At 37.5% G+C, this 12,142-nt stretch overlaps 1 protein-coding gene across 6 annotated transcripts in view; it reads left to right on the plus strand.

The window, feature by feature from the left end:
- The window catches only part of PLD1 (phospholipase D1), a 267,970-nt gene that overhangs the window by 180,482 nt on the left and 75,346 nt on the right, over positions 1–12,142 (plus strand). For all 6 annotated transcript variants that reach the window (XM_065943633.1, XM_065943637.1, XM_065943636.1 and 3 more), the window contains 2 exons: positions 937–986; positions 11,845–11,979. In XM_065943633.1, the coding sequence (XP_065799705.1) occupies positions 937–986; positions 11,845–11,979 (185 nt within the window). The remainder of the gene's footprint in view (positions 1–936; positions 987–11,844; positions 11,980–12,142) is intronic.

Below are 12,142 nucleotides of genomic sequence, written 5' to 3' on the forward strand. Positions count from 1 at the left end.
ATAATGTTTAATTTGGTTTTATCCACTTCATTTGCCATGCTAATATTATTTTTGGAATATTGTCAATTGTAATTACTTTCTATGACTGTTTTCTTGGGTCTGAACCAGCTGAATGAAATAACATGTTTGGCTTTTGTTCAGCAACTGAAACTATAACCTTTTATTATGCAAAAGCATCTCTATTTGCTGGCATCATCTTTAATAATATCAGCATTTCCTAGACATAAGTGTATTTTTAATTACTTTCACAGAGCAAGCAAATGGAGCATAGAATTTTTTGTTTTGTCAGTCTAATTCATTGCCTATTATCAGAGTCTTGAGAAATAAAACCATTAGTAGAGACAGCTATTCGAGACTATACTTTTCACTTTTAAGGGGTTTTCTATCTTTACGGAGAGAGCTCAGGTGCAGTAGTTTCTTTAATTCCAAAGGAACTAATGCCACCTTTTCTAAGAGGGAAAACTCATTCATAATCCATCTTTTTAAAATAACATCTCTTTCTGGGCTTCCCTGGTGTCTCAGATGTAAAGAATCTGCCTACCAATGCAGGAGACTCCGATTTGATCCCTGGGTCAGAAAGACCCCCTGGAGAAGAGAATGTCTACCCACTCCAGTATTCTTGCCTGGAAAATTCTAGAGGAGCCTGGTGGGCTACAGTCCATGGTGTCACAAAGAGTTGAACACAACTGAGTGATTAACACTTTCACATTCTGAAATCTAATACCAATTTTGTAACTTTTCATTTATCCACCTCAAAACAATTTGTCCCATTAGTAACAGAAGTGACACTCTTTTTTTTTTTTTTACTTTTAAAGAGCCTATGTAGCATCTTGTCATAAAAGTACTTGCTCTGTTTTTACTTGGATTAGGTTATTGCAATTGGGATTGATTCCTTTGAAATCTCTTTAATTGTTTCTTTCCTTTATGTGTTTTCAGAACCATGTGCAGAGGAGAAAATTCCATCCTTGGACAATTAAAAGCAGAGAGTGAGTAACTGCTTTTCTTTTCCTGCCTGGTTGTTTCTTGGGAAATATTAGTAATTATTAGTGTTTTTACAGTGTGGTTATAGAACTCTTCACAAAAGATAGCCCACAAAATGCTTAGCAGAAATAAATTACTTATTTTCACTAAATTGTCTAAACAGTTGTTCAAATGAAGCCATCACAGCATGAGATGCATAAGTGATAAAAATGAGAGTATTTTTATAAATTTTTAAAAACTTTTCACGCTTTTTTTTTTTTTTGGTCATACCCTGCAGCCTTTGGTTCTTAGCTCCGTAACCAGGGGTAGAATACAAGCCCCCTGTGGTGCAAAGCTGAGTCTTAACCACTGGATGGCCGAGGAAGTCCCTATTTTTACAGTTTTCATAATTTGTTTTTATTTACTTATAGTAATTGTTTTTGTAAGAAGTGGGATTTGTAAGGCACCTCAAAAGACCCCACGTGTATACCTATGACTGATTCACACTGATGCATAGCAAAAACCAAGACAATATTATAATTATACTACAATTAAAAATTAAATAAAAAAAAATGACTTCTTGTGTATCTTCTCCTGTGATCCCTCACCACAGTCCTAGAAAGTAAACAGGAAGGGGTCATCCCTGCTTTAAGGATGAGGACTCGGTCAACAAGTATGTACATGGCCTCCTACATGCGTGCGTGCTAAGTCGCTTCTTTGCAACCCTGTGGACTGTAGCCCACCAGGTTCCTCTGTTCATGGGATTCTCCAGACAAGAATTCTGGAGTGGGTACCTATTTTCTTCTCCAGGGAGTCTTCCTGACCCAGGGATTGAACCCAAGTCTCCTGTATTGCAGGCAGATTCTTTACATCTGAGCCACGAGGGAAGCCCCATGGCATAGCAGGGACACCCCCAAATCCACTCCTAAATAAAAGCAACAAAAATGCTCGCAAAAATTGTCAAAAATCAAATGTCTGCAGAACTTGGGAAATTAACCAAGGGCATGTAACAATTTGTTTATTCAAAAAGGACAGCAGAATCTTGGTAAAAGCAGCAAGCTTTTTATTTGCCATGTGCCCATCCTCTTCTCCTCAGTTCCATGGCAGCCTTGAAAACCAACTCCCCATCGCTGTGAAAGGAAACCGGTAGCCTGGCAGCTACTGGGAGGAGCTGAATAGGTTGAAAGCTCCCATCTCCCCACAATCCTCAGAGAATAGTCATAATTTGACCTGACAGACAGTTTGAAAGACTTTAAAATAACTAGTTAAACTATGTTCAAAAAACTGAAGGAAATAAATCTAAGCAACTAAAGAGAAGTATAAAAACAATCATTCTCCAAATAGAGACCATAAAAACTAAAATTTTTTAATTAAAAAAAATTTTTTTACAAAAAAAATTATCAAATATAAATTGAAATAAAACATACATTAGAGAATTCAGTAGCATACTGGAGTAGGCAGGTAAATCAACAAACTGAAAGATAGGTCAACTGAGATTACCCAGTCTGAGGAGCAGAAAAAAAGAATGCAGAAAAATGAATGTGGCATTTAGAATAGCCCAGACAACCTCTGTTGTTGTTCAATCAGAGTCTTGCCAACTGTTTGTGACCCCATGGATTGTAGCACCCCAGGCTTCCCTGTCTTTCACCATCTCCTGGAGGTTGCTCAAACTCATGTCCATTGAGTCAGTAATGTCATCCAACCATGTCATCCTCCATCACCCCCTTCTCCTCCTGCCCCCAGTCTTTCCCAGCATCAGAGTCTTATCCAATGAATCAGTTTTTCTTGAAAAAGAACAAATTGGAGGACTCACACTCTCAATTTTAGAACTTACTAGAAACCTACAGTAATAAAACCAGTGTGGTACTGATGTAAGGATAAACATATAAGTCTTAGGAATAGAACTGAGAATATAGAAGTAAACTCTTATGACTATAGTCATTTGAATTTTTTTTCATTTATTTTTATTAGTTGGGGGCTAATTACTTTACAATATTGTAGTGGTTTTTGTCATACATTGACTTGAATTAGCCATGGATTTACATGTATTCCCCATCCCGATCCCCCCTCCCACCTCCCTCTCTACCAGCTCCCTCTGGGTCTTCCCAGTGCACCTGGCCCGAGAACTTATCTCATGCATCCAGCCTGGGCTGGTGATCTGTTTCACCCTAGATAACATACATGTCATGTTTCGATGCTGTTCTCTTGAAACATCCCACCCTCGCCTTCTCCCACAGAGTCCAAAAGTCTGTTCTGTACTTCTGTGTCTCTTTTTCTGTTTTGCATATAGGGTTATCATTACCATCTTTCTAAATTCCATATATATGTGTTAGTATACTGTAATGGTCTTTATCTTTCTGGCTTACTTCACTCTGTATAATGGGCTCCAGTTTCATCCATCTCATTAGAACTGATTCAAATGAATTCTTTTTAATGGCTTAGTAATATTCCATGGTGTATATGTACCACAGCTTCCTTATCCATTCGTTTGCTGAATTTCAACAAGGGTTTCAGGACAATTCCCTGTCCTGAAATGGTGTTTGAACAACTGGATATTCACATACAAAGGGATGAAGTTGGACCTTACACCATATACAAAAAAATAAGTCAAAATAGATCAGGACCTAAAATGTAAAAACTCTTAGAAAAAAACATAGACAAAAATCATTCTGACATTGTATTAACATAGGTTTCTTGGCTTTACAACAAAAATGTAAAAATAGATTAAGTTGGATTTCATCAGACATAAAAGCTTTTATGTTCCAACGGATACTATCAAGGAACTGGGAAAAAAGACTGAAAAAAATGTTTGCAAATCATATATTTGATAAGGGATTCATATCCTCAATACACAAAAGAACATTTACAAGTCAACAATGAAGAGATAATCCAATTAAAAAATGGGCCAAGAATCTAAATAGATATTTCTCCAAAGAAGATGTACAAATAGCCAATAAACATATGAAAAGATACTCAACTTCATTAGTCATTAGAGAAATTCAAGTAAAAATCTTAAGATACAACTTCATATCCACTAAGATGGCTGTGACTTAAGACATAAGAAAGATAATGATGAGAATATGAAGATTTTAGAATCCTCATACATTGCTGTTGGGAATTCAAAATGGTGTGGACTCTTTGGAAAGCAGTTCGGTAGTTCCCCAAAAGTTAAACAGAGAGCTAACACGTGCTCAGTTGCTCAGTCATGGCCCACTCTTTGCAACCCCATAGACTGTAGGCCACCAGGCTCCTGGAATTTTCCAGGCAAGAATACTGGAGTGGATTGCCATTTCCTTTTTCAAGAGTTACCATATAACTTAGCAATTCTGCTCCATAGAATATACCCAAGAGAACTGAAAACATGTTCACACACAAAAAAAATGAAGCAAAATAAAACAACCAAAAGAAAACTACTACTCCTTTGTTGGAGCAGATTTCCAATGCCAGAAATGCCAGAAAATCCTGAATCTTGTGGCCAAATATAGGCAAATATAATGGGTATGACTTTTATTTTTGGAGTAATTAAAATGCCTTAAAATTGAATAGTGGTGATGATGGTACAGCTTTGTGATTATACCTTTTTTTAAAAAGTCACTGAATTGCATACTTTAAAGAGGCAAATTTTATGGCCGGTGGATTTTTAAATGATCTGGAAGTTGTAAAAATAATGAAGTAAGCCTTTAGGACTATATGTTTAAACTTATCTATTTCTGTTTAATAGTCAGTGACTTTTCACAAATGGTTTCTTCAATCTAAAAATCTTGAGAAAGAACTTTGGACATAAGACATGTACATCACCAATAATAAATACTTTCAAAAGTTATATCTAATTTTACCCAGGATGTAAATTTACCAGGGGCTTTCCTGGTGGCTCAGGGGTAAAGAATATGCCTGCAATGCAGAAGATGGAGGAGACGCGGATTTGATCCCTGGGTCAGGCAGGTCCCTTGGAGGAGGGCGTGGCAACCCACTGCAGCATCCTTGCTGTGAAAAAAAAAAAAATCCGATGGACAGAGAGAGGAGCCTGGCGGGCTACAGTTCGTAGGGTCACTAAGTCATACACGGCTGAAGCAACTGAGCACTCAAGCACACAGATTTACCAGATTATTACCCTATCTCTAGGGTAAATGCTTAAAATGAAGTGATAGTGAATGAGTAAGATTCGAAAAGATCTCTTGATAAAAACAAAATCAGGGGACTTCTCCAGTGGTTAAGACTCTGTGCTTCCACTGCAGGGGTGAGGGTTGATCCCTGATCAGAGAACCAAGATCCCACATGCCATACGGTGTGGCAGAAAAAAAAAACATGAAATTTGAGAGGAGATAAAAATGGATACATCTTTTAAAAAGAAATGAAATCAGGACAGTCATTCAGTAATGACAGTGGCTAGTAAAAATGCAAAGGTGAGGTTATAGGAAAATAAAGAGTCAGAACAAGACTATTATTTAGTTTCTCAACCGTAAATATATCCTGAGCTTATTATAAGCATTTCCTTTGACTCTGGGCCCTTTTTCTTCCTTTGTCTATTCAGGGGAAAAATTGGATTTTAGCATAAGAAGTAATTTCAATGTTAAGCCCTCTTACAAAACGAGTTCCAAGTACCCTGGGAACAAGTCAAAATCAGGCATCTCTGTGGGGGAAATGCTCATACTCTAAACATGGAAGAATAGATTAATTACATAATGCCCCTTTTTGAGGTACAGTGTTGTATTATTGGCTTTGTTTTCATAAAAGTGTAGTGGTTTTAAATACATGAACTAGCTAATCTCTAATTGGATAGAGAACTGTAGTTTTCTCCTGTTTCAGTTCTTTAGAAATAACAAAACTGCTGCTACGAATATGTTGGAATTCCTGTAAAGAAAACCAGCTGTGATTAGTGTATAATTTTCTGATATGCTAATCTTCAGGGATTTAGTGTTTAACCTAAAGCTTTTCTTTATCATTTTTATAATTGTTGTGAATTATGGCATTTTAGCAGCCAATTTAGTATAATTTAACACAAGGTCTAGAGGCATTCAATCAGGATTAGAAATGTACATATAAGAAGTGCTTGTTTAAGCAGCAAACGCCTGTAACAACTCCAAGCCCTTTCACAAAATGTCCTGATAAATTTAGAGTCTATTGTATCAGATTTCTCATCTTTCAAGCTATATACACACCACCGTTCACAATAAATATGTCTTGGAGGCCTATATAAAACTCCAGATTCTCAAATACCTCCATGACATGTACTTTGGAAGCCCCCATGATTATTTTCTGCCTATTGCTCTTTATTAATACCTGTCATGCTCCCGGCTTTCTCATGTTTTATTCAGAAGACACTGTTTCAGTATATTCTCACACCACAAGTTAACATCACCAACTTTGTTACTCTGTTGAGTCAGTTTCCTTCACAGAATAACCTACACTCAGCTGTACTTTGCAGGTTCTCCAGCCCACATTCAACCAACCACAGATTGAAAATATTTGAGGGGAAAAAAACCTAGAAAGTTCCAAAAGGCAAAACTTGCGTTTGCCACAAGCAGGCAACTATTCGCATAACATTTACATTGTATTAAGTATTGTAAATAATCTAGAGATGATTTAAAGTGTACAAGAGGATGTGCGTACATCACGTGGAAATGGTATACGACTTTATACTAACATAAAGGACTAGAGTAGGGCAGATTTTTTTCATCCTTGGGGATCCTGGAACCAGTACCCTGTGGATACTGGGGGATGACTGTACTGGCCAAAGTAATTTCTCACAAGAGTGGGTGGTGGATCTGTTCACCTCTTTTGACAGGACACAACATATCTACTTTCTAGCTTGGAACCCTTATCTTCGTTTTGGTCCCTGTGACTGGTACTCACCCTGAGCTTTCTTTTTAAAGGCACTTTTCATAAAGAAATAAAGATTTCTGCCTCTCCATAGGAATTATTTCATAGCAAGGATAAATGGGGAGTAGGTATGGAGTGTGGCCTGTGAGGCTTTTGATGTATGCCCATCAGCCTTTTTTTTATTGGCACAAGGTTTTCAGACCCATCTTATACATGCCCATAACTAGCCCGGTAATCAACCATTTCTTCAAGGGACTTATATAGGTTCACTCCCTGGTTGCTCAGCTGGTAAAGAACCCACCTGCCAAAGCAGGAGATGTAACAGACAAGGGTTCAATCCCTGGGTCAGAAAGATCTCCTGGAGAAGGGAATGGCAATCTGCTGTAGTATTGTTGCCTGGAAATTTGCATGGACAGAGGAGTCTGGCAGGCAACAGTCCATGAGGTTGCAAAGAGTAGGACACAAGTGAGTACCCATGCACGCACAGTGGAAAGTGGTATTTAGAAACCAAATTCTGGGTAGGAGGTATGATCATTGCTACTGGGATATTACTGCTATAGGCTTTTTGCATACACATTATCTATCTGTCCATCTATCTATCATCTACCTATCATCTAATCTCCATACTGATGCTTGTCGTTTCAGTCCCATGCCATAGGATTCCTCCTTGCCATCTCTCTATCTTTATAACTTCTTTATCTCACAATAAGAAACCTACTTCTACTATCTATAATATATATATATTTCCTCAATCTTAGAATACACAGAAATTACTATGAAAAATATATCTCATTAGAATCCAATATTTGTTTATAGTTCTTTTTATCTTTATCCTAAGAGTCAGTTCAGTTCAGTTCAGTTCAGTTGCTCAGTTGTGTCCGACTCTTTGCGACCCCATGAATCGCAGCACGCCAGGCCCCCCTGTCCATCACCAACTCCCAGAGTTTACTCAAACCCGTGTCCATCGAGTCGGTGATGCCATCCAATCATCTCATCCTTTGTCGTCCCCTTCTCCTCCTGCCCCTAATCCCTCCCAGCATCGGGGCTTTTTCCAATGAGTCAACTCTTCTCGTGAGGAAGCCAAAGTATTGGAGTTTCAGCTTCAACATCAGTCCTTCCAATGAACACCCAAGACTGATCTGCTTTAGGATGGACTGGGTGGATCTCCTTGCAGTCCAAGGAACTCTCAAGAGTCTTCTCCAACACCGTATATATCATCAAAAGCTAGTGTTCCAAGTATCCTTGGATTATGGTTTTAATTTGAAACGCAGTTAGGTTCACTTGCTTTAGTTTGTATTTTATTTGGGATTCTTTTTTCCTATATCTTTCCTGAATTTTTTTTTTCTTTTTTGAGTGTATGCAAAAGACTTCCAATAGTCGGAGCTACACAAAAGACAGACATGCTTAGACAAGCGTCACTCCTCCATAGCTCCTTCCGGTTTCTTCCCACCGTCTTTCTCACCCTAATCTACTCATCCTCTATTGGTAAAAAATTTTTTCAGTTTCTAAGTTATTTGGGCTGTGTTTCTTTTTGTACAAATGAGCAGAAACATGTATATTTTCTTATTTCTCCAAATCTCTTTCATAAGAATAACATACCTCATAGTCTCTTGTGTATTTGCTCTTTTTAAATTTACACTCCATCCTGGAAATCACTCTGAAGCAGTTCATAGAGAGTTTCATTCCTTTCTACCTCTGCATATTCTCCCATGTATAAATTGGCCAGTTAATCCAAACATTCTCTGTGTGAGCATTAGGTTATCTTCAATATTTTTCAATTACAATAATATAATTAGTAGTTTTGTGTACATACGTTCTTATATGTTGGAACTGTATATTTAGGGTAAGTTTCTAGAGTGGAAATGCTGGGCTATAGATAATTTTGTTAGATATTGACAAATTCCCCTCCAAGTTTATACCAATTTGCACTTTCAGCATCAATGTAAGAGAGAGCTTACTCAACCCAGTCTCAACAACAGAATATGTTATCTTTCTTTCTTTTTATTTTTTTTTTTTTGGTCAATCTCATAGGTTAAAAAATGGTTTCTCAGTATAGTTTTAATTTGCATTTCTGTTCATTATGAGTGAAGATGACTGTCTTTTCAAATGTATGTTTTTGTGTGTTGAATTGTCCATGTCTTTTACCTATTTTTCTAGGAAGACTTTGATCTTTTTCTCCCTTCAGTTATTTTTTAAATTATTTATTTATTGTGCGGTGCTAGGTCTTCAATGCCTTGCAAGTCCTTTCTTTAGTTGCAGCGAGTGGGGACTTCTCTTGTTGCAGAGCACAGGCTCGAGGGCTTCCGTGGTTGCAGCATGCGGTCTCAGCAGTTGCGGCTCTGGGGCTCCAGAGCGCAGGCTCAGTCATTGTAGCACCCTGGTCTCCTTGTTCTGCAGCATGTGGAATCTTCCTGGTACAGGGGCTGAACCCGTGGCCCCTGAATTGGAAGGTAGATGCTTAACCACTGGATCACCAGGGAAGTCCTTTGCCTTTTGTTTTTGCTTTTTGTGTTCCATATCATGCAAATGAGTTTGTTTTGGTTTTTTTTAGCCAGCATTATTGATCTTTTCTTTTATTGCCTCTAGATAGTCAGAAGCCTCCCATATACTCAGGTTACCAAGAATTCACTCGGTTTTCTTCTAACACCTGTATGGTTTCATATGCTTACATTTTCATCTCTGCTTTATTTAGAGTTTTTATGATTGCTGTAAGGAATGTATATAATTTTTATCTCTTTCAAATGGCTATGCAATTATACTATCACCTTTTGTTAAAAAGCCCTTTTCCTAGAGCTACAACCTGTATCATATGCAAAATTTCCATATTTACTTGGGTCTATTTCTGGACTTGCAATTTCAGACACTGGTTTGGCTGTCTATGTACCAGTTCTGCACTGTTTTAATTATACAGACTTTATAGTATGTGTTAATATCAGATATGGGAAGGGTTATCTATATATAAATGGAGGAACCTCTATATATTACCTGTGAAAAAATTTCTTTCCAAGATACCTAAATGTAATAGGTTCACTGAGTAACATCAACAGCAAAATAGAAAACATTAGTAATACCTGGAAACTTCAGTAAATGAAATATGAACTACCATTGATTCTATCAGCATACTTCAATTTCTCTTATAAAAATTCATATTCTCCTTCTATAAGAATCTGTGATGCTTTGGTTCCAGTCCATTTATTCTTAGTATCACACTTAGCTTATCCAGGACAACTGCTGTGTGAGAGGGGGGCCATAAAATCTCGTGACTAACACTCATGCCAGAGTAATGATTATGGGTTGGTTTGATGTGGAATACAGTTCTTATCACATAAATGACCTTCACACGACGAGAGGGCAACATTTTAAAGTACAAACCTCGCACTTCTTGCTCTGAAATAAATTCTCCAAGGTCAAACGTACTTAGAATTTTTTGTTTCCCTAATTTTAATGATTTAGAAGGAAGATTGTTATTTAATTGTAAACATTTTTACTTACCCAAAGTCTGTAAAATTTTAACTGCTGTTTTGCCCTGAGTTTGCTACTAAGTATGTATATACATCAGATAGTTTGGACTCATGCCTTGCATCTGATTTAAACAGCAGCAGGTGTTGGGACTTCCCTGGTGATCCAGTGGTTAAGAATCTGCCATCCAAACCCTCTTACACTGTTGGTGGGAATGCAAACTAGTACAGCCACTATGGAGAACAGTGTGAAGATTCCTTAAAAAACTGGAAATAGAACTGCCACACGACCCAGCAATCCCACTGCTGGGCATACACATCGAGGAAACCAGAATTGAAAGAGACACGTGTACCCCAATGTTCATCAAAGCACTGTTTACAGTAGCCAGGACATGGAAGCAACATAGATGTCCATCGGTAGACAAATGGATAAGGAAGCTGTGGTACATATACACTATGGAATATTTCTCAGCCATTAAAAAGAATGCATTTGAATCAGTTCTAATGAGGTGGATGAAACTGGAGCCTATTATACAGAGTGAAATAAGCCAGAAAGAAAAACACCAATGCAGTATAATAACACATATATATGGAATTTGGAAAGATGGTAATGATGACCCTATATGCGAGACTGCAAAAGAGACACCGATGTAAAGAACAGACTTTTGTGGGAGAAGGCAAGGGTGGGATGATTTGAGAGAATAGCATTGAAACATGTATATTATCATATATGAAACAGATTGTCAGTCCAGGTTCGAATCGTGAGACCGGGTGCTCAGGGCTGGTGCACTGGGATGACCCTGAGGGATGGGATGAGGAGGGAAGTGGGAGGGACGGTCAGGATGGGGAACACATGTACACCCATGGCTGATTCATGTGAATGTATGGCAAAAACCACCACAATATTGTAAAGTAATTTGCCTCCAATTAAATTTTTTTAAATGGCAAAAAGAATAAATAAAATCAGATTAAGAAAAAAGAATCTGTCATCCAGTGCAAGAGATGCAGGTTTGATCCCTGGTTGGGAAATCAGATCCCACACACTACAGAGCGACTAAACCCATGTACTGCAACTAATGAGCTCATGAGCCACAAATAGAAGCCGCAATGAAAAAATCCCACAAGATGCAATGAAGGTCCCGTGTATTGCAACTAAGACCTGATGCAGGCAAACAAGTAAATTTTAAAAAATAACAGAATAAACAGCAACAGGTGTCAACCCAGACAGATGCAAATCTTAAGTTGTCCCACTGTGGTTATACTTCAATTATCACTCTTCAGTAGTTACTCAATAAGTCTTTAAAATAAAATGTTCATATTTGAATTTATTTTGGGATCACGTAGCATTGGGGATTCATAGAAATCACTTCAGTAAGATATTTTGAAATTATATCTCCATTTATATGAGCTATATAAAACTCTTCAGAAAGTGAAAATAGATCCTAGATGCATTCTAAAATTATGTACACACACATGCATATATATGTCATACAATCTATTCTTAACCTGTTGAAGTGGTATACTTGTTTTGAAAGACAGTAAAATCTAAGATGCCTTTATTGAGCTTGGTCATGTTAATTTTAGTGATTTCTTGTTTAATTTACAGTTGGCAATCAGTGGATAAATTATATATCCTTCTGTGGTCTTAGAACACATGCAGAGCTTGAAGGAAACCTAGTCACTGAGCTTATCTATGTCCACAGCAAGTTGCTAATTGCTGATGACAACACCGTTATTATTGGTAAGTACTTGGTCTCTGATCGTGGCCTTTGTCAGTTGACTTATCTCATGCAAAAATCATTCTTTTTATTCCTTTGAAGCTTTCTTTGCAGTTGAGAGTATCAGTATCTAAAACATTTCTGTAGCAAACTTTTTCGCTTCTGTCCTTTCTAATCCCTGTTTTT

The sequence above is a fragment of the Muntiacus reevesi genome, chromosome 8, assembly GCF_963930625.1.
Source record: "Muntiacus reevesi chromosome 8, mMunRee1.1, whole genome shotgun sequence".
Classification (NCBI taxonomy): Eukaryota; Metazoa; Chordata; class Mammalia; order Artiodactyla; family Cervidae; genus Muntiacus; species Muntiacus reevesi.